This window comes from Alligator sinensis, unplaced genomic scaffold, assembly GCF_000455745.1.
Source record: "Alligator sinensis unplaced genomic scaffold, ASM45574v1 scaffold103_1, whole genome shotgun sequence".
Taxonomy (NCBI): Eukaryota; Metazoa; Chordata; order Crocodylia; family Alligatoridae; genus Alligator; species Alligator sinensis.
In genome coordinates this window covers 241751-264076 of record NW_005842226.1, presented here as the reverse complement: position 1 = coordinate 264076, position 22326 = coordinate 241751, and the positions used below count along the sequence as shown (strand labels likewise).

General features: G+C 51.5%; 1 protein-coding gene across 1 annotated transcript in view; it reads left to right on the top strand.

Moving 5' to 3' along the window:
• The first annotated feature begins 11115 nt into the window (after positions 1 to 11115).
• LOC102373234 (nuclear receptor ROR-beta-like) overlaps positions 11116 to 22326 on the top strand; it is a 42140-nt gene continuing 30929 nt past the window's right edge. The window contains exon 1 of the mRNA XM_006027167.3: positions 11116 to 11359. Coding sequence (XP_006027229.1) covers positions 11353 to 11359 — 7 coding nt within the window. The 5' untranslated portion in view covers positions 11116 to 11352. The remainder of the gene's footprint in view (positions 11360 to 22326) is intronic.

Genomic DNA, 22326 nt, shown 5'->3' with positions numbered 1-22326 from the left:
AGCTGAGGCTGTGGTCCCAGTTCCTTCACTTGATCGGTGCTAAGTGTGCACACTGCACCATAGTGACACTGGTGGCATGTCCCCCAGCCCAGCTCAGTGAGGATGGGCATGGGGCTAAGTGCGCTGAGCCCACCAGCACCTTTGATACAGCTCATCACATGAGTGTCAGAAGACTTTGGTATCTAGGTTGCCCTTCCCACCCGGGGTATATTCAAACAGGGGTTCTAAGCCAGATTTTCCAAGACATTTAGCCCCTGAAGTGATAAAATGCCTGGTGGGTTTTTCAAAGCGCTTAAGGCATCTAAAATGCCTTGAAAACTTGGCTTTTGGAGAGCAAAATCCCCATAGCCCATATCCACCCCTTCAAGCATCACTGAATTTAGGGACAAATATGGCCCTTGCTACTGTAATAGCTGAGGCCCTCTTAATTTTTAACATATTTAGTGTCACAGCCCTCCCCTCTGTGAGGTGCATCAGCACGACTGTCCCCATTACAGAGATGGGAAACTGAGTCAGAAGGTGACTCGGTGTCTTGCCCAAGGCCCCACAGGAAGTCTGTGGTAAAGCAGGGACTGAAACCTAGGAATACAGCTTCATCCCAGGCTGGTGCCCTCCCACCCTTCCCCGGGGCATTCCCGCACAGCTGCCAAGGGCGGGCTGAGCTGGAGCACAGTTGGCCACCTGCTTGCTCTAAGGCCTTTTTGCTAACAGGATGGTTCTCTTGGTTCGGGATCAGCCATAGGAAGCCAGGAGGATCCACATGGAAAATTCCTAATAACAGGCGCCAAGTTTTGGCCTCTCCTGGGTGGGGTAGCCACGAAAACAAATAATTATGAATTAGCCAGACTGGACAGGGCAGATGATGTAACATCGAGTTCTTACGACACTGTGGAGCAGACTGGGTTGGCTGTGCGTGGCTGCCAGGGAGCCGCACACAATGCTGCTTGCCTGGAGTCAGCATATTTACCTTCACTATTACTGCCCCGTCCCCCCTGGACTGTGGTCAGAAGTGACATTGGGCTGCATGTGGAAGGGAGCCTGCATGAATATACTACAGTGCCCACTGCCCATGCCTGCTGTCCAGACCTGCAGGCACCATAGGGTGCTAAGAAGTGCAGGGGCAGCAGAAGCCACTATTATGGACACACACACCTATGCTGGCAAAACTGCTCCTGCTTTCACATCGGAGTTGTGTGTGGCACTACAGTACAAGGGAAGTTTGCCAGGAAAAGCTGCATCCATGTGAGGACAGTGCTCACCCCCAAAGTGGATTACCAGTGCAAGAGGATCAGTGCACTGCACTGCGGAGTACTAGTGTGGACCCAGATGGACCAGCAAGGCTGGGCCAGGAGACACCCACCAGCGAGGCACAGTTTTGGCAGCAGAGCCATAGCTATGTGAGGGATGCTGGCAGCAGAAAGGCCAGCCCAGGGAAGTCTCCTGGTGCTGCCATTGCCTTACACTTTCATGACTCTGTGGAAGGAGCACCCTAGTGTCTTGTCAGTCATCCCAGCTTAGAGCAAGCTCTGCTGGCATCAGGAAAAGTGGGGGTTGGGCAATACCCCCCACCCCTCGCATTGCAATCCCACAGCCCAGTGATTTGTCCCTGCGCACACCACCTTTGCACTGGACTCTGGCAGGCTTTGTCAGCTCTGGGCTTCTTGCACTTGCTAGAACACAGGGGCATCCTGGAAGGAGTTGGGATGTGCCTGTTCCCATTCCTGGTGTGGAAGCATATGAAGCTGGCCTAGCCCAAGACCTGGAACTTCCTCCTGCTGCCCGCCCCACTTCAGTCCGTGCCTGCTGTCCAGACCTGTGGGCACCAGGGGGTACTGAGAAGTGAGCAGTCTAACAGAGAGGGGGCTGCAGAAGCCACTAGTATGGATACAGAACAGCAAAGTTGCTCCTTCTTTCACACTGGGGCTGTATGGGGAACAAGTGACACTAGTAGCAGCTGCCACTAACCAGTTCACCTGGATTAGGATATAGTTGGGATTTGTACAGGGGGTCTCGAGAGCTAAGGGAGGAAAGGACCATGCTGATCATCCAGGCTAATCTTGTGCATTGCCCGGGCTGGAGAACATGTGCCATAACTTTCGCTGTCGGGGCCAGTCAGCAGTGAGGCATCGTGGATGGGTCTGAGGGAGTCTGGGTTGATCTGTCTTCTGCCCTTAGGAAGCACAGTGCATGTTACACCAATGTAACACTGCCCATTCAGACAACACCCAGAGGCGCTGGCTGGTACCAGGACCCAGATGTCCCATGTGCTGCACAGAACCTGAGGACTTTGCCTGGCTGCCGCTGAGCTGATATAGTTACATCAATAAAAACCCTCAATGTGAGTGACTTGTGAGCCCCTTTTGCACATGTGCAGTGAGCATCCAGTGAGGGTTTGCGTCAATGTGATTAGATCACTGGAGTTACATCAGTGCCAGTTCCCTTAGATTAGACAGCCTCTGATTAGAAGCCCCTCGTTACCCCTGTTAAATTCACTCCAGACGTCTGAGATGCTTCGTGGTCCATCATGCTGTTTGCAAATATTCTTTCCGGCTCATCTGTCTATGTCAGTTCGTTTGCACCTGTTCTTTTAATTTTGCGAGCAAACAATCTGCTTCCGAGATTTATTTTAATAAGAAGACTCTGTTAGCACACTAAAAATAATGGGAAGCCAAGCAAACCTGCAGGTTCATGTGGTGCCTTACAGCCAGAGAGTGTTACTAATGAAATACAGGCTGTATGCTGGGGTCTGTCACCAAAATGCAGCTGCCTCTAGAGCGGAGTGTGGCAGTTGATCACACTGCACCAGAGTTTAAAGGAGATTATTATATCCGCTACAGGATTTAAAAGAGCCAAAAAGGGTGTCCAGTTAAAAATGCAAGGGGAATTTAGGTCAGCAGAATGTAATTAGCCAAGTTGGAATTTGGCCAGGAGGGCAGCACGAGCACAAAGAACAGGCAGCTTTGTCTTTTTATGACTATTGTAAAGTTTTTATTTCTGTGCTCATCTGTTTCTAGACAATTATCTCCTCCCCAGCTGGGTGAGCTTGACCTCATTGCAGATTTCTAGAGCTGCCCGTTCCCTTCCATGATGCGGATTGATCCGTACCCTGCTGTGGGCATCAGTTCATTACATACGGATCCCAACATTGTGGAGAAGGGCACAGTAGGTATCATTTCCATGGGCCTGGTATCCTGTCACTCAACCTGGTGCCTCTCTGTTTTGCCCAGCTAAGTACTCCTCAGCATGGTGAGGTGGAGTGCTCGGTGGGAAAGGACATTTCCAGCAGGTACCTTTCCAGTTTGGAATGGAGCTCATGCCAGCAGCCAGCATTCATGAGGCCCCATCCTTTCCACTGAACAACCAGTGGCCTACCTCAGACCCAGATGAGGATGCCCCATGCCTTGCAGCCCCCTCCGCTTCTCACCAATCCAAATTACTTTCCAGTAGGCAAGGGAGGCTCTGATCGATGCTTTAATTACTGTATCCACATGGATCAGCTGAGTTACACAGCCAGCAGCAGACCAGCCAAGAGCATCATCTCCTAGAAGTGCTGGCAAGCAATTGGCATGGAGGGGTCCCCATGCATTGAGCATACCTTTGGGAGTCTGTATTGTCTTACATGGTAGTTTAAGATGGTGAATCCAGAGGAGATGAGATAAACAGATGAAACAGCATTGAGAAAGGGAGTGGGACTCCTTTGCTACCAGCTGCCCAGCTGGGGGGAAAGACCATGTGGTTAATTGAACCCAGCCCCTATGTTATAAATTCAGTAACCTTTGATGCATGAGGGAATGAGCTGGCTTTGGGGGCTGGTGATGGGAGATGGATCCTTTCACCGCTTAGAAACATATATGCTGTCCTCCGTGACTAAAACCAGAGCTGCTCCTTCGGAGCCAGTGGGATGGCTCCCTACTGATGCCATTCTGCCTGGAACAGAACTTAGCCAAGGTCTCCACTTTAAACCCAGTCCCACTGTATAGGGACCAAGTGTCATGATCCGTCTCTGGCTCTTTGGTGGCCCCATATGTAAAACGCACAGGGGACGTCAGTTCAGCTTGTGCTTCATCATCCCATTTCACAGCTGAGCACCTTGGCAATACACCGCCAGGGAGTGATGTTGTCAGTGTGTCTGCCACTAGCCAGCTCACCTGGTTTAGGATATAGCTAGGATTTGTACAAGAGAAAACTCAAGTGTGCAGTTAATGGGGCATTCCTCTTTCCTTGGAGTCAGACCTGACCTATCATCCCAGCAGCTGTAGAAGACATTGTCTCTGAGGCATGATGGAGATAGCAGACCTCAATACCAAAGGACATGATCACTTGTAGTCATGGCACCTTTCGCAATAGGTGGGCTGCTAACTCCAGTTTCCCAGCCAAATCCCAGTTCTACTTTGCTTCCTAAAATTCACCCTTGTTCTTTCCATTAGACACTGTATTTATCTCCATTCCTTGTCCTTAATTTTGGTATGTCACTGCTGTGAGCCTTCAAACAGCAGTTGTGCTCCACACCAGAGATGGCTGCAATTCAGTCGCAAGTGAAGCAGTCCCTGTGCAGAACCAGTTAGTGAAAAACTATTACAGATCAGTGCTATTATTCAGGTGCCATACATTCCAGTAGAGCTCCATATCAAGACATCTGAAGTAATAGATGAGGTGCCAGTAGGTGGCTCTCAAGAATACATCTCATAGGGCATTTATACACATACCTGTTGGTCCCGCAATGCATCGGAGATCCGCCGCTTCGGAGCAGACTTAATTAATTGAGTCTGTTCCACATGCAAGCTGATGCGCACTGTGCTGCATTGCATTATAAGCAGCAAAATGCATGTCAGCCAGCACCACACCTAGACTCCTGGTGATCTCAGGTGAACTTTTAGTATCCGGCCTCCTTTTGCTAAAGAAAATGATAATAATAAGCAAAAAATTACCATTTTCAGACCCCATTTCTGCCCTGGGTGGCTGCCTGGTTCCCCCATGCCTGTGTCCAGCCCTGATGTCAGCGTGCAGAAAGTGGTGGAAGTGAGCTTTTGAATTAAAACACCTCCTACGTGTTTTAGTTCAAAAGTGTGCTGCTGCCATTTTCTCAGTGCTGACATGTGTTTCGCCACTTATACAACTGCAAGTGTTTCAGCACCAGGTACTTTTCAAAGCACCCAGTGCTGCAGTGCTTGCATGTGTAAAAATGCCCATAGATCAGGGGCAGGCAATTATTTCAGGCAGAGGGCCGCTTACTGACTTTTGGCAAGCCATTGAGGGCCGCATGACAGGTAGCCAGGGGCAGATAAATATTAATTTTCTAAATTTTTTTAGGGGCCCTGCGGGCTGGATAGAATGGCCTGGCGGGCTGCATTTTGCCCACCCCTGCCATAGATCCTAACTCTTGGGTTATGATGGGGCCTATGATGTGCTGTGCATTGCAAAGGGCTTCCTCTCTGCTGCATGGCTATCACCATGTAATACCAGAGGGCTGAAAGGTACTGTACAAAGGTCGTGTTTGTGGGTAAGATGCATTCTGAATGGTTGAAGGGCTTGCTTGTGTAACCAGTAGGCTTGTGGTTTGAATCTGCTGCACCTTTCGCGGTCCTAGCACAATGGGGCCTTGGCCTGTGACTGGTGCTCCAACATGCTATTTCAGTACCAATAATCACAAAAAGCATGGTCTGGCCTACAAAGCATGGAGTGGGGGAATCAGGAGGGCTTTGCTCTAGTCTCAGCTCCACCACTGTCCTGCCAGGTGACCCTGGGTAAGACACTTCACTTCCCTGTGCCTCAGCTTCCTGTCCTATAATAACATAGGGACAATGACACCCATCCTTTTGTTAACGATGCTAAGAGCAAGGGATTCTTATGGGGTCCATAGCCACTTTGAGCTCAGAAGGCTGCAGAGCTGGTGAGGACACACACAATGCTTTCATGGAAACCTTACACATGCACATGCACACACAAGCTCACACACGGCTCTATCTTACAGAAATAAGATGATGCATCAATCCCATGCACGTTTGTCCGTCTTGCAGTCACAGCACCAGGTGAGGCATTGTTTGCTCTGTGTTGGCCATGACGGAGCATGAGCTCACATCTACACCTCTGCTCTTTCTCCAGTGGAAAGCCCCACTCAGCCCTGCAGTCTGAACCATTGGAGTCCCTTGCCAGAATCATGGGAAGCGCTTTCAGGACTCTGGTGGAAGTGTAGTCTATAAATACCAAGCTGATGTGTCATCCTCCATCCAAGTCTGCATGCCTACCCTACGGCTCCGAGAAAGAGGTGAGAGGGAGGGAAGGAAAGAGCAAATCCAAACAGCATGAGGAATGAATCAGTTCCCACTTGCCAGCAGCAAGCTCTAGCATGGCAGTCGTGGCAGAGGACGATGGGCCGCCTGGCCCACCATCCACCACATGGGCCCTGTTTATTTTGGCAGCACTTCATTGATCCATTCAGCCAAGGCAATGGAGCAGCTGTTCCTTTGCATCCTGGAGACCCTCAAACAACAGGGATGACTAAGGCTGTGGTTCGTTGCATGTATGTGTGTTTTTCTGGGTGCCCAAGTGCTGCGCGGCCCTGGTTCAGCAAAGTGCTGAGGACTGCACCTTGCTGAGCGGGGGGCTGAAGTGCACTGTAGGTAGGGGCAGATTGCTCCAGGCATGCCCCTAGCTAACCCAGACTATAATCCTCACCACAATAGCGGTCTGAGTTAAATAAACAGCCCCCCTCTTGCCGTGCCTTAGCCTGCTCCAAGATTTGAGCCCTGGCTCATCCTTGTGCCCCCTACACCCACCCCATGGCTACACTGCTCGACTTGCCTCCTCTCCTACCCTGAAGCTCTTTCCTCCCTGCTGTTACCAATGAAAGCAGCTCTCTTGTTTCTGGGAGGACACAAAGATCCACCTCGAGCCTGGGAGCCCTGCCATGGCCGTGACCTGTGCACAAGGGCAGCTGGCAGTCATCTCCTGGGCTGTGCCGCAGCGAGGCAGAGCATTGGGTGGGAGCTTGCTGTTGCTGGCACAGTCAAGCAAAACAGGGTTTCGACACGTGTGTGGAGCAGAGGGGTGGGGAGAACCAACCTCCCCGGGGGCCCCAGTTGGACCCCGAATCTACGCCACGATGAGTCCCCAGCTCCTGGCACTGCGGGCTGGGATGGCCGATTGCTGTAGGAGGGAGCTGCATGCCCCTTCCTGCCAGGATTGTTCCATGCAGTCAATTCTCCACTGCTTCATCCCGTCTAGTCTGACATGGCTCAGGCCACAGAGCTTCCCTCCCCTCTCCAGGGGACTGCTCCACAGCCCAGCTGCTGTCACTGTTTCCTCCAGGCAGCCTACATTTTCCAGGGCCCCAAAGGCCTCATCCAAAGCTATGCTGAGGCTGACAGTGTGACTCCTGCTGGCTGTGAGAGGTTTGGATTCGACTCCATGTCATCCCAGCCACTCCAGCTGCCTGGGAATAGTTTGCTTTCCCCACAACAAGCTCAAGCAAGCACAAATGCATGATGCAGACCTCCAGCAAGGTGTTCAGAATTGGAATGGGCAAAAGATGAGGCAGGAAGGGAAAGAAAGGCACACAGAGAAGGGACTTGCTCAGGGTTAGCAGACAGGTCTGGGGCAGAGCTGTATTTCCCCTACCACAACATCTTTGTCTGTGCTGGGGCACTGAGCAGGTGCTGGCACCCTCTGGGATCTAACACTCCCTCTCCTTGGCACTGCGGGACCTGCAAGGTATTCTGGTCATTGTGGGGTTTCCTGCCATGTCACTTCTTTCCTGCCCATATCCAGTCACCCTCCATTGAAGAAACTTCTCTGCTGTTGGATTGAGGTGCGCTCCTCCTTCCTGGGGGAGATGGAGGAAGGAGGAAAAAGAGATCTCTCCTCCCAACCAGGGATACAACTCATCTTCTTACAACCTACACTACCCCACATCTGCCTCCGAGTCTACAACAGCTGGGTGAAACACTGCAGTGGCCCATGTTCAGATCCTTTGAACCTGCCAGGGCTTTTCAGTGAGCCTGGGGACTAGTTTCCAGGGTCACACCCTTGTACCACTCAGAGCAACCAGCATTCATGGGTCACACCTGTGCCACATGAGCATACAGGATGTCCAGGGGTACAGAGGTGGTGACACCCAGCTTTCTCCACTCCCAGATGGCACTCCCTGGCACAGAACGGCACAGCAGAACTTCCCATCTCCCAAGTCACTTGTCGTGCCCAAGTTGCATCCCTGACCAAGGTGGCCCACCAGGCTAGCATGGTTAAGTCACACCAGCTCCTACAGCCACAGTGTACCGCAGAATTTCATAGCATCACATCTGGCTGTCTTGGGGCACCAGGCACCCATTTTTCCTGACCCGGTCCCCTTTACAGCTGGGTTGGGGTGGTGGTGGGGAAACCGAGTCCCAGAGAGGGGCTTACGCTCAGATCTCTGGAGCTGCAGCAGAACATTTCCACTGCTCTGTCTCCACATCCTTGGGGCTGTTGATGACAGATGACTATTTGCTCCATTCAGCATGACTGCTTCCCAACTCCTACCCTGCTCTAGGCACCACACATTCAAGGTGTGACACATGGGAGCACTGATTAGGGATTCAGATCTCCTGATCTCGGGGCAGTAAAAGGCTGGCAACTGGCAGAGCGCATTAGCCTCAGATGCCAGGTGCTACTGCTGCAGCCTGTGCTTTGGTGGTCCAAAGTCCTGGTCAGAAATAGGCCAGGGACCTTCTACAGATGTGAGGGCTGAGTTACAATAGACTCCTGTGGTCCTGTGCTACTGAGCACTAGTCTGGTCCCTTGGTAAGGCTGGGTGCAGCCTGATGTCTATTCTGCTCCGGCTCTATCAGAACGATGGCTCTGAAGCAGGAAACCTGAGTGGGATTCTGCATCAGAGGACAGAGTAGATGATCAGAAAGTCTGTGAAGATTTCTCTGCACTATTCGAGCTACTGACATCCCCAAGGGGACTTTAAGGCAGCCAGGGATCACCAGGTTTCAGGGTGGTCCCAGATAGGCCCCGTTTTCTCTGGCCACTCTCCTCCACCAGCCACAGGGACAGGAGATGTAGGAGATGTTCTGCTATGTCCACACTAGAAGGTCCCTCCATCTTGCCCTGCTGACCAGGTCAGTTCTAGGACCACTTTTCGATAGCAACACAATGAAGGCTTGAGGGCTGGGTTTATAGTCATGGCTCAGCTGGCCCATCAGGCTAGTGTGGTTAGGACCCATGAGCTATCATAACCACACAAACTGGCTGCATTTAGAAGATGCTCCCTCCACCCCACAGTCTCAACACTTTCTCCTGGCTCCTTCCAGATCACTTGCATCTCTCTGTGCCCGGTTTCAAATACATCGTTCCAGGCTCACTCCTGCCGAGCCCTCCCCAAGAGAAGTTTCCCTTTGCCAACCCCTGGGGCAATGCCTTGGTATGTGCGGCATGGATCCCAGTGATCATCTCCCCTACTGCAATACTGTGTTGCAGGCTCAGATACCCCAAGATCTCTTCCCACACTGCTGCTGCCTGAGCATCATCCTACCAGTGAATATCTTCAGGTCAGGTTACTTTCCCAAGCCCAGTGTGCAATTCACCCCGGAGACTGATTCAGCTTGGTGGAAAGCCCAAAGCACTGACCTTCCATGAGGTGGTGCTGTTGGGACTGAAGTGGCCTGCCGCAATAGTCATGCTTGGCTGTAAAAAAAAATAAATGGATGGGCCTTAGCCCCTAAACCCCACCCAAGGGACCTCCAATGTCATCACCAAGAGGCCAGTTGCATTGCTATTAATTATGGCTTGTTTCCTGCTGTCGTGCCTTGGAGCCCCAGGCCTGGAGCAGAACCTCTCTGTGCTAGGTGCTGTACAAACGTAGAACAGAGAAGGCCTCTGCCCCAAAGAGCTTGCAATTTTGGTATCAACCAGAGGACAACAGGTGGGCAAAGGTAGATGGGTGCCAAAGAAAAGGGCAGAGGTCCACCCAAGCGTCAGCAGCCAGTGTGGTGAAGAGCAGCCAGTTTCTGCAGCTAGTGGCACACAAGTGAGTGGTAGAGCCAGCGCTGGGTCCAGCTGCCTTGGACACTGCAGCCGGAGTGTCCCAATAGGGCAACATGGGGTGCTGTCAGTGCAAGTCTGGAGTGAGGTTTGCAGTCATGCACCGGGAGCTGCAGCATGATGCCCGGGCTAGACAGGAGAGCTCATGTAACCCCAGGGTCATAAGTATCCCTTAGTATAGCACCAGGGAATACTAAGCAGTTTATAGATTCATGGATTTTCCTGACACCGGGGACTGTTCAGGTCATGCAGCCTGACCTTCTCCAGTGCACGGGCAGGAGGAAGACCTAGGAATTCCCTCAAGCCCTCTTTACAAAGGCACATGGAGCTGCTAGATTCCCCCTCCAACCCCACACACGCACACTCTTGCTCACGCACATATATACACTCACTCTCATATACACGTGTGCCAGCTAACTTACTGAATATTCACTTTCCCTGCCTGTCCAGCTCAGTATTAATGAGGGACAGTTTTTCCCTCATCTGCTTAAAATGAAAGGAGAAACCAGCAGTGTCTGAAGTTTGCATGTAGTTACAGAGCCTGGGACTTTCTCCCACAAGCACAGCGATTTCCATGCTGATCCTGCCAGGGGCTGAGTGAGCACCTTCAAATCCAATGAGGCAGGAATCGGGACAAGTGACTTCAGGAGAAGCTGAGGCACATCGGGATGACCAAGCCCCTAGCCCCACTTCAGTCCCACTTCAGTGGGGCTCCATGCAGGGGTGAGTCTAGTACCTAGAATAATTCCTGCAGCATCAGGCCTTTCAATGCAAGCCTCCCGATCCCGAGCTGTTTGTGATCCTGGGGAGGTCTGACAAGTGCCTGCCCAGATGATTTGCCTTTCCCCACTTGTCATGTTCATTCATTTCTTCTGCTATATAACAAAGCCAAGAACCAGGTCTGATTTTAGCACAGGGGAGGGCCCAGGGAAGAGGGAATATGCTTGAGACAGCGGATAGGGTGGCTTAAAAAGGAGGGGGGGGGAAAATAAATAAAAGAGGCGGGGATTAAAGTGAAACTGAGGTGGGCGGGATCCAACTAGGGCTTGTCATGTGAATTTCCACATGCTCCATCTGCTACTGCAGAAAGTAGGTTAGCAGAGCTGGAGCAGTCCGAGAGAGAGGGAGAGGGAGAGGGAGGCAGGTACCCAGAGTGACTGAGGAGGAAGAGCCAGTCACTTGCCCAGAATTAGTGGAGCGAAACAAGACCAGGGAGGAAGGCTCCGACCCTGGATATTTAATTTATCAAAGGAATTGCTGCTATTCCAGCTGCCTGCGCTGCAAGTTTTCATGATATTCCCAACACAGTCCTAATACCAGCAAGCCAAGATGCGAGGTAAGATGATTTTTTTTTTCTACGTGTATGTCAACGTTTCGGGCAACTTTTGCCTGGGTCTCATCTTCATCTCACGGAAGGGCACGGGGGGGGTGTTGTGCATCACGTCAACTGAGAAAGCCAAGTCCAATAACTTTCTCTTTTGTGGCTCTGTGAAAATTTGTGGAGGATTAAAAAAAAAGTGCATTTGGAAAAGCAAGATGCAGGATGCGAATGGCAACATATAGCCTGAATTCTCTGTGTGCAAGACGGTCTCTCGGACGGAGTCTGTGTATGTAGTTCTGGGTTATTTTGGATATCCTTAACCTTGTTTTTTTTCTAACTTAGAGCACACATTTTTCTGACATTACTGCTGCTTTTGTGGGATTTGGACAAAAGAGACATCCACCCAGCACTTGGCACTCAACATACACGCGGAAGCAGATTTATTTTTTTTTTCCTTCTATAATCCAAAAGAGCTGCGCGGTATTTTATGCTGTGCTCAAAAAAAAAAAAAAAAAAGTCTGCAAAGCAGAGAGGGAAAAATATTTTTCCGCTGCTAAAGTTGTTTGTTGCTAGGAGGGGTTTAGATTTGCTTTCCATTCGCATGGAATTGCATATGTGTAAATCTGGCTTTTTTTCTTTTTTTTAATCCATTTGTGATTATGAATCAAATTCTTATTTGTTTTGTTTTATTGTGTATGCCAGCTTAGACCTCACTTAGGATTTTACTGCAAAGAAAAGCTCTTAATCTCCTTTTCAATATGTTGCTCCCACTACAATTTGATTTCTTTTTATGATTATTATGAAGGGTTTTGCTGGTGCGCTTTGGTGGGGGTGGGAAGGAGGCATGCAAAAGTCTTTGGATACAAGTTGTTTCATAAGAGGGAAGAGTAACTGTTATTTTTAAGGGGCTGCTGTCCAAGTGGCTCAGATATCCGGGACCTGCAGTGCTGGCAATGCCCTTTCAGTTCGCAGGCTTTGCCTGGGAAAGATTGGTCTTAGTTTTATTTTATTTTGTTCGTTGAAAAGAAAAAAAGTGTCAGGGAGAGGGAGGAGGAGGCTGTGCTGGTTTGGACCCTGCAGGAAGTAGCAGATATGGAGGCTGAAGCAGCTGTCAGCAGCTCAGCACTGATCCTGCTCCCCAAGCATCTTCTGACGCAGTGGCCAGAGGATTGGGCCTTCTGCATTGCCTCCCGGCTAAGAGATGCCTATGGAGCAACTGGGGTTGATTTTTCCCGAAAGCGGCCGCGCGTCTCTCATGTTGCTGACTCTTCTGGACAGTGTTTTGTGCTTTCCAACTAGGTGCATTCGGTGTTGTGCGAGGTTCTAATGTACGTACGCACGTCTAAGCTTAAACAACCCCTTGCGCACGCGAATATGGGCCTGGTTTTCCTCTTGCCGCATAGATCGGGACTTGTTTTCTTGCTGTGGTAGCATATTCCCACTGGCATCGAGGCAGGACGGATCAGGCCAACACCTCGATCCCCTTCTCTTTTGCTAGGTGATGTCCTGACATTCCAGCCTCACTGGCATGGAGGGAAGGATTAACATCCTCATAATTAACACCAACACCCAGCTCTTACCTAGCATTTTGCATAGCCAAAGCCCAGCAAGTGCTAAGGGATTAATAAGCACCTGGGCAAAGTTTCCCTCCTTTGAAATTTCTGAGGAATATTTGTGGCTTTGCCCTTCTTTGTAGCCTGCAATCAAGAGCCAAATCCTCAGCTGGTGTGGACTGATGTTGCCCCCCTGGAGCAACACTGAATTACACCGTCAGAGGATCTGGCCCAGCAGTCCTAGGTAGCCTGCGCTGGTGTCTCCAGTCTGATTCAAACCTCTGAGGATAGAAAAAATGGTCTTGGCTTTAATTTTCCCCTGAACACTGACCGGCATGGTGATGATCCCCTTCTGAGTCCTTAGATTTAGCTCTGCCTCCATCTGCCTCCCCACCCAGCCGAACTAGATCTGACTGCGTTTTGCACAGGCTGAGGTGCGGGCAGTTTGCTTTGTAAAATCCTATTGGTTTTAGAGACCTCCTGGTCTCTTGTTTTGAAAGGCAGCATGGCTAAGGGTGTGCTGTGGGCTTGGCAAGTATTAGAAGTTGTCCTAGTGACCTAGATCTGTCATTGGAAAATCAGAGGGGGGGGGAAGTGGGGAGGAGCTTGCCTTCCCAGCTATACAGCATGTGTACACTCATGTGGGCAAGAAGAAACTAGCTACGCTAGCATCACACGAGCTCTGGAGTAGCCAGCAGCCTCCGCCTGCCTGCCGGATCCAAAGCGAGGACAGGCAAGTTTAGCCCAAAGCTCCCTGGGCTGGGAAAGACAAGCGCTCAGTGCTGAACAAGATGGGAAATCAACCTGCTGTTCTGTATAACAGAGCCAGCACAGAGCGAGCCTGAAAAGCTGGAGGGTAAAGGGGGCAGCTCGGAGCTTCAAAGGCTCTTAAGGCAGGCAAGGTTCTTTGGGTACATGTGATTTCTTTTATTAGACCAACTAAATAGTTGGAAAAATTGTTCTTTGCAAGCTTTCGGGAACAAACACCCTTCTTCGGGCGTATAGAGAGTCTGCTGGTAAACTGTGCGCTCTCCTGGGTGGAACATACAATCTACCCGCAGACTCTCTATATGCCCAAAGAAGGGTGTTTGTGCCCAAAAGCTTGCAAAGCACAATTTTTCCAACTAGTTAGTTGGTCTAATAAAAGATATCACATCTACCCAAAGAACCCTGTCTGCCTATGTCCTTAGACCAACACAATACAACCAACAACCCTAAAGACTCTTAAAGGAATTCATTGCCCAGCTCCCACTGGAGTTAAATAGGATCTGGGTACCTCGCACACTTGGGCTCCATCACAGATCCCAGCCTGTATACACACACACACACGCACACATACACGTGCACACCCACACACACACCCCTCTACACCATGCGCAACAGCAACAATTATTCTCCAGCTTCCCAGTGGGTGGGTCAGATAGCCCAGACACATCAAGCACTTAAGGCCTTATCCTATGCAGCTGACATCCTGACAACACAGTCAAATAATCCTTGAGGAGAAAATCAGGATCAGGCCCTGGTGTTATGTATAATAAGGGTGTGTTCAATTGGCAGCAGTTTCTTAAGAGCCAGGCATGTTCATATACTGTGCCTGCTTATGTAATGTGTGTGTGTCTGTGTGTGTGTCTGTGTGAGAATAATGTGGCCTGGAACAGTGTCTATATGTACCCAGTAAATGCTGAGTCACTGGGAAAACTGACCTAGTGTGAAGTTTTCAGTGACCCCAGTTGAAATCCAGCTGGCTGAATTTGGCAGGGGACATACAAGAAGCTGATGGCATTCAGTGCAGATCACGTGGGCTTGCCTGCTGGATGTATCCAGTGCAGCTGGTTCTTAAAGCTCATATGCAGCCCCTATCCAGACCAACGCCCACTGACCTGCCTGGAGCTTCCCAGCTCAGTGTCCGACTGCAAGGGAGAGCTTTAACGTGGATAGGAGCAGAATCTGGGCCATCCAGGACCCTGTCTCCCTGTGCTGCAGCTGTCCCATGTGGGGAGCGTGGCCTGTCTCTGGGTACTGGGCGGTGCATGTGGGCCTCTGCTGGGCAGAGAGGTGCATTTCATGGGCATGTGCTTTATACCAGCCACACCTTGCCCCTAAGCATCTGAACACGCCTGTCTGACGTAAAAGCCAAGACCCATGCTGCTTATTCCCCCTGCGGCAAATCTGGGTCTGTGCCTAGTACAACAGCAGCAAGAGCTGCATCAGGATAAACCAAGCTGTGATTCCCTCCTCTGCCAGGCAGGGCCCATGCCAGGGCCCTGACCAATTCCCTGGAGTGCCAAAGTGCTGGCACTGGGGACTGTGGCTGGCAGGCATGCTTGGCTCATATAGTGGGTGCACTATATGGAAGGGGGTGCATGTGGAAGGGGGTGTCACAGCATGGAAAACAGCCAGACCCCTGCTTTCTTGCAATTCAGCACTGAAGTAACACAATACCTGTGCCATGATGATGCCACTGTGACCGGGGCTGCCCAAACAGGGGAGTGCTATGATATCCTGATTGTCAGGGACAGCTTTACCTCGGTGAACCCTGGAGAGCAACGAGCCCCCATCTCTCCTCCTGGCAATGCAGGGCTGTGTTGTTCCAGCCTCTTCATGGGAGATGTCAGAGAGTATTCACTGAGCCCTCAGAGAGGTAGTAAGGCTTGTTGTGTCTCATGCTCCTCTCTGCAAACTGCAGTTAAGTTACTCCTGATTTGTGCCGATAGGAGAGGTAAACCAAGCCTGTTATCCCCACGGGGAAGTAGCCATGTGAGTCACACTATCACATCCAGGCATCCTGATCCGCAGTGCCCCTGTCCTAATTTCTAGGCAGTGCTCACTGGTGTCTCAGTTTCCACCATGTAGCAAAGCTGTTTGCGCTCCTGGTGACCGCACAGCAGCTCAGAGACTCCCGAGAAGCCTCCCAGCCTGGTTCATGCCATGCATTAACAACCCCAAGGGCTCCCATGGAAGCCATCCTCTCATCCATCCCCAAGCTCCCTGTGCTATGACTGTGGGTTGGCTGGGGCAGCTCCACCCCCAGCCGCCCATGTTCACCCTTCCACCTGCATGCCAAAGCCCATTGTGGCAGGCGCTGTACAGACCCATGTCCCTGCCCTGAAGAGCTGACAACCAGAGGCTGGTCTACAAGAGAAAACTACCCAACTGGCTAAATCAGGTTAGAAACTGACCCGGCTGCAGCCATGCAGCTCTGCAGGGGGGCTGTTCTCTATGGATGTCCAAGGGTCTGGTATCAATCTAGCATGAGACAGTAAGAAATCAATTGTCACTACAGTAGGATCAGCCACTATTAAGCCCAAATAAGTGCATCCACCAGGGAGGTGAAGTATTCACTGATGCTAAAGTGGCATTGACCACTTCAAAATCCAAATAGGCATGTCCACACAAGGAGCCTGCATTGATTGATTTAAACCAGCATCTAAGCCCACATGGTTAAATCGTTGCACTGTTCTCCTGTAGAGAAGCCTTCAACTAGAAACCCAGGGGCAGGAGCTGTCTTTTCATTATGCACTAACATGCATGACATGAGTAACATGCATGTACAGCGCCTAGAACAAGGCTGCAGGTTCCACATGCTTTTGCAAAGCAGATACGTTGAGAGTAGCGGCGTGGTTCTGCCCCTCCACACTGAGGTGCCGTTCATGGCAAAGGAGAGACACCTACTACAGACACGCGGATCAGGCCAGAGAATGTGGAAAGATGCTCTGAACTCCAGGTGGGGAGAGCGAAGTCAAGAGCAGGGAGCTGTCCTCAGAGGTCACACATCAGCCCCTTCCCCGGCTACTGCTATCTCTGAAAATCAGAGATTCCTGGGTCACAGCCTGGAAAGACCAACCTGCTTAGATCAGAGCCTTTACGGCACTGGGAACTGGGTGAAAGGGTCATGTCCTATGCTGATGGCCAATGCTAAGAGGTTTGGTTAGGGGCTCAATAGCACATCTTCAACCAGACCCTAAGTCTCTAAGAGGCATCAGTGATTTGTTCTCCTCCTTCACTGTCAGGGCAATGATAACACCCTCATCCAGCAAACACAGGCAGATAAAACCAGCAAGGGCCGTTTGTCTGGCTGAGGCCATAAAGGCGTTTGCCCTTGCCCAATAGGTTATTAGTGAGGTTTGTTCCAGGGAATGAACTGGTATAAAACCCACATTCCAGTAGCACCACATACTGCGGTGCACCCAGTGATGGCCCCCACCCCTAACTTCCGCTCCAAGCAGATGAAGGGTAGGAGGTGAAACACGCAGGCAGGCAGGACACGGGCAAACTGGCCCACAGATCTGAGCTGGTAGGGCGTCAGCAGAAGAAGCATATTATACCCTGAAGGGTGAGGCTAAATAGTCCTGCTGCACTTGGGTTTAGGCCTTCTCCAACCCATCTCCCACGGGTAGCTACAAGGGTCTCTGGGTCAGGGTCTTGCCTTAGCACTGTGGGATAGGCAGGCAGTATGAGCCAACCATGCCTGGGAGCAAAGGTTTTTGTGAAATGTGCAGCAAAGAGATGAGGAAAAGACATCCCAGTGTCTGCTCCCCACAGCCCCAAGGGCAAACCAAAACCTGGAGAGAGACCGAGCCTTTATTGTTCTTTGTCATTCTTTGTGTTGCAAAACATGTTCTGAGCACACAAGCAGCATGGCCAAGATAAGCCTCCGTCAGTCACCCTGCATCCTGGAGGCTCAGTTTTGAATTGCAAGTTGAGAGTCCTCAAGGCCAGAGTCATTGTAGCTGGAAGCTGATGGCGTTTCCTTGGAGCCAAGTGGCCCCATCCACTAGAAGGCAGCCAAGCGGTTAGGTGCATTAATGTACAATAGGCACAGGCCCTAGGAGAGTGAACCAATGCCTATGGCAAGTTATTGGAGTAGACAATCCAGTGACCATCATGGCCTAGCACTCCTTGTGATGATGGGCAACAGCAACTCAATACTAATGTCTTAGCCTGGCACCACCAGGGTTGGTGTCACTGGGTGTCCTAGGAAGAAGTTGCTGGCTCTGGGCGTAAAGGAGACCTACACACGTACTCGACGCCTGCTTCAACGCATACTAATTAGCATGCATGGGAGCAGACTTGATTAATCAAGTCTGCTGGAGCATGCTAATTAACATGCTCCAGCAGCTTTGGCGTCTCATGTATTCAGCCTCCCTGCACTTCAAAATGATGGCGGGGTGCTTTAGCTAAAGCTTGTCTAACAAGCTTTACTTAAAGTGCCCCCACCACCATTTTAAAGTGCAGGATGCTGAATACACGAGACGCTACAGGCACTTTAATTACAGCGATACCCAAGAGCTCTAATTAAAGCATGCTCCCACCCCCTCTCCCCGCATCCCAGGACACATATAAAGATGCCCTAAAATGCCCAGAAACCTGGAGACACAGCAAGTGAATGTCAGCCGTCAGGAGTGACAACATAGTCCACACCTGCCCACGGAGGGAGAGCATTGCCAGTTAACAGATACAGGCCAACTGGCCTACAACTCTGTGGCCAGGCATAAAAATAAGTTCTAGGCTCTTGCCGTGTCCCCAAATAGCAGAAGAGATAGAGGACAGCTCCCCCTGCTCTAAGAGCCCCAGGCCCTACTACTCAAGCCGAAGGAAATTCAGTGTGCACAGCTGAGCCATCCATCCTCCATTTCAGCAGCATGCATCCCCTTTCTGTGGTTGGTTCAAAGGGGCAAGTGTTCTCCAAGCTCCTCGAGGCAACTGTCTCTCCAGCAGGCCCAGGGAGAGCTCCTGGAGAAGCAGAGAAGGGCTTGCCCTGCACCACCCTTCACACTTGCCCTGCACTGGATTCCTAGAAATGATGAACAGCGGCAGGCTTAAGCGTGAGCACAGTCCATTTCTCTTGGGTGTCTGTGCCCAAAGTCTGGGGGCTGCAGCAGCCAAGTACACTCAGCCCTAGCTGCAGCACTGAGGACAGCGCGATCTGAGGGGGAGTGAGGAATGGAGAGCTCCTAGGGAGGAGGCACTAGATCTCTCCATTCCCAGTGGCTGCAATTGCCAGGAAAGGAAAAGGTCACTGTCAAGCATTGGGAAGGCAGAGATGTCTAATGACTAGAGCAGTGGGTGCTAGCAGCCCAGTCCTGCCTGGCAGAGGCTGAACCCTCTAGCACTAACCCATCCATTTCCCGCCACCCCTTATTCTCCTTGACTACAGGTCTGACCGTGGTCCTGCTCAGCAATTGCCTTGTACTGATCTGGGTTCACATTCCCCAGACAGGTGTGTGGGAATTAGTTCTTGGTAACAAGGCAGCTAAGGATGTGACCACTTAGGATGCAGGGAGTCTCCTCTGGGCTTTAACACAGGGGCCGTAAGTGGGGGTGAACCAAAGCAGCATCCCACACGCCTAAGGACCTTGCTACCTGGCAGCGCTCACCATATGAGAGCCCTGGGTGGACACTCTTCTTTGCATTAGAGTGGATCATCCGACTTAGTTTACAGCGTGAATGAAGCTGAGTTGAATTAAGGCCACTTCAGCTCTGAAGAGGAGTGTCCACACGGAGCTTTCCCGCAGTTTATCTAGTCTGCTTAAAATTCACCCTGTCAGTTAATGCTCTGCCTGTCCCTGTTTTGAGATGCTGTCAGCCTGTAAGACTGACCTGAAATCCTTGCTAGAGGGAGCAGATGAATCTGTTCCCACTGGGGGACTGGTTGAACTGGCCTCATGTCCCAGATATCCCAGACCCTTCCTGAGCTGGGACCCAAAACCACAGAACTGGGGGCTTCCGGGCTGAGCAACCCCTGCCACAGGCTGTATTCTGCATCTCAGGAGTTTGTGGAGCTATATTGCCCTCATCCCCTCTTTCTCCACAGTCCCAGGGGAGGCCTCATGCTAATTATTGCTCACTTCTGCCTGGAGATGCCTTGTTTGGGGGCATCGATTTCCAAGAGCAGTATGGGGAACAGACCTACTTTCACAGCAGGCCCGCCAGGTAATTAGCCAAGGTGGCAAGGAAGTTGTTCATCCTGTATGGTGGCACAGCAGTGGTTGAAGGATTGTCTCCCTGCTAGCCCCAAGCACCCTGTCCCCTATTGGTCTGCCATGCTGGTTTGCTCATAGCACCTTAACCTGAATCTTCCAAAAGGAAAAGAGACGGGGACAGAGAGGGGCAGCTCTGTTCTAATGGTTATAGCTGCTGTGCCAGCACTAAGTAGCATCACGAGGACGCTTCCATCAGAGGACCACTTTGCAAAGGTGGGCAAGTGCCATTTGAGAGATGAGGAAACTGAGGCAGAGAATGGGGCCGTGGGTGCTCGATTCTCAGTTGTAAGTCAGCACAGCGCAGAGCCCTACCAGTTTGCAATGATGGGTTCTGGCCCAGCAGTAGAAATATAACTAGAACTCAGGAGCCTTCTGCCCTGCAACCCAGATCTCTGCCCTGCAACCACACCGGGCACCGGTGGCAGAGCTGGAACTGTAAATCAGACCTCCAAACATGTTATCCTCTGCACCACCCACCCACTTAGCCTTCCCAGCCAGCCCCCTCCAGCTACTTGCTGGGCAACAAGGAGCTTGAATACGAACTCACCTGTGGTTCACACACCAGATGTTTGGTAATTACATCATCACTGGAAACACTGTCTGATTTAATTAAGCCTGGTCCTGCCCCCCATGACCAAGAGCAGAGAGTCAGGATTATGTCCATTAAAGCCTTGAGTAGCCACGGGGCTGCTGGGAGTTTCTGGGCATCAGTAGAGTGTCTAGGATTTATGAGGGGATCCCTGCTGAGGCAGTGAGAACACAGGGGGGAGGAAAGAGAGAGAAAGGGGGGCCATGGAGAGGTGGGAGATCCTGTTTGTTCCCTTCCCCTGTTGCACTGATACTTCTGCTGGGGTTCAGACAGGAAAGGGCCCCAGCTGGCATCTGGCAGCCAAAAGCAGCTGCAGGGATCAAGCCTCATCCTATTGCCCAGGGAGCCTGTGATCACAAGTGCAGCTGCTGTGGCATCTGGGGGAAGTCTGCACACACAATCCCCCAGACAGAAGCTGCTCTGGGACCAGAGGCTGTCTTGATGTGCTCTGGGGGGCTTTGGGTCCCCACTTTGTACCTGCAGCAGGGGTGGGACAGAGAGGCAAAGGAGGCAGCAACAGTGGGACAGTGTAGTGCACTCAGCTCCTTTCCCATTAGCTCTCAAGGCACTTTCCCAAAGTAAGTGAGAAGGGAAACTGAGGTAGAGAGAAAAGAAGCAACTTATCTCACCCACCACCACTGGGCTCCCCTCCATCCCCCAGGGGTTTCTGGAGCAGTACCATCCTCATCTCCTTCCTCACTAATGCTAGTTGCTTTCCTACCCCAATCCCTGCTCCTTGCCCTGCCCATGTGCCACTAGGCAGTAGTGGGCTTGAAGACGACCCTGCTCATTATGCGTATACCGCCCTGGCACAGCAGGGCCTGGACCTCAGCTGAAACCTCTTGACACTATAGCAGTGTAAATACTCTCAGTGAGGAGGATCCCATCTCCTGTCTCCAGCAAGGATCCAGGGAAATCTCTAGGGTACTCTCCCACCTCCTCCATACCAATGCTCCTGCTAGCTCCGTATCCTTGGACGCTGTTTCAGGAGAACATCCCTGCTGGGCTTAGTGAGTCAGGAGCAGGGACTTCTTCCTTGCTGAGGCCAGCAAACAGCTTATGCCCTGAAGCATGACCAGACCGTTGGCATACCTGACTGTACATGAGATGCAGGCCTAGCGGTGTCTCTGCCAGCATAGCCCTGACCCCAAGGAGATGACCAAGGTCTGGAATGGCCAAGGTCTGGAACGGGCTCCCAAGGGAGGTGGTACTCTCCCCTACCCTGGGGGTCTTCAAGAGGAGGTTGGATATGCATCTAGCTGAGGTCATCTAGCCCCAGCTCTCTTTCCTGCCTGTGCAGGGGGTCGGACTCGATGATCTATTGAGGTCCCTTCCGACCCTAACATCTAACATCTATGACACCGTGCAGCTCCTAGAAAGAACCTTGCCCTTCTCCATAGGGCAGCTTCTCCGTTCCCTTCCCAGTTACAGCAGAACATGCCAGGACTAGCCTGCCTGCTGCCAGAGAGGCTAGCATTCCCTGCTGGTTAGCAAGCGCTGGCATATGCCCAGGGTGCAACTGCGCCAAGGGCGGTGCTTTAGGACTCATGGATGGGCAGGAAGAGACACCAGCTCCTCCCTCTTTGTTTATAGTTATTTCCAAGGATCAAGAGGGGACGTTTACACATGGCGGGGAGGACAAAGGGAAGAGGGAGGTGGGGAGCACACCCTGCTACCTTTGCCAGCTTAGGAGGAATGCATTTGGGTTGCCAGTGCCAAGACCTTCCCAAATGAGGGCGTTCCCCAATCAGCCGAAACCTTGGGAGTTGTCTCCACAGTACCAAGCAGAGCTCTGGTCTTGGTGACTTGGCCTGGCCTTCAGGAAACGGTGACTTCAAAGACTGGGGATTTCAGGGC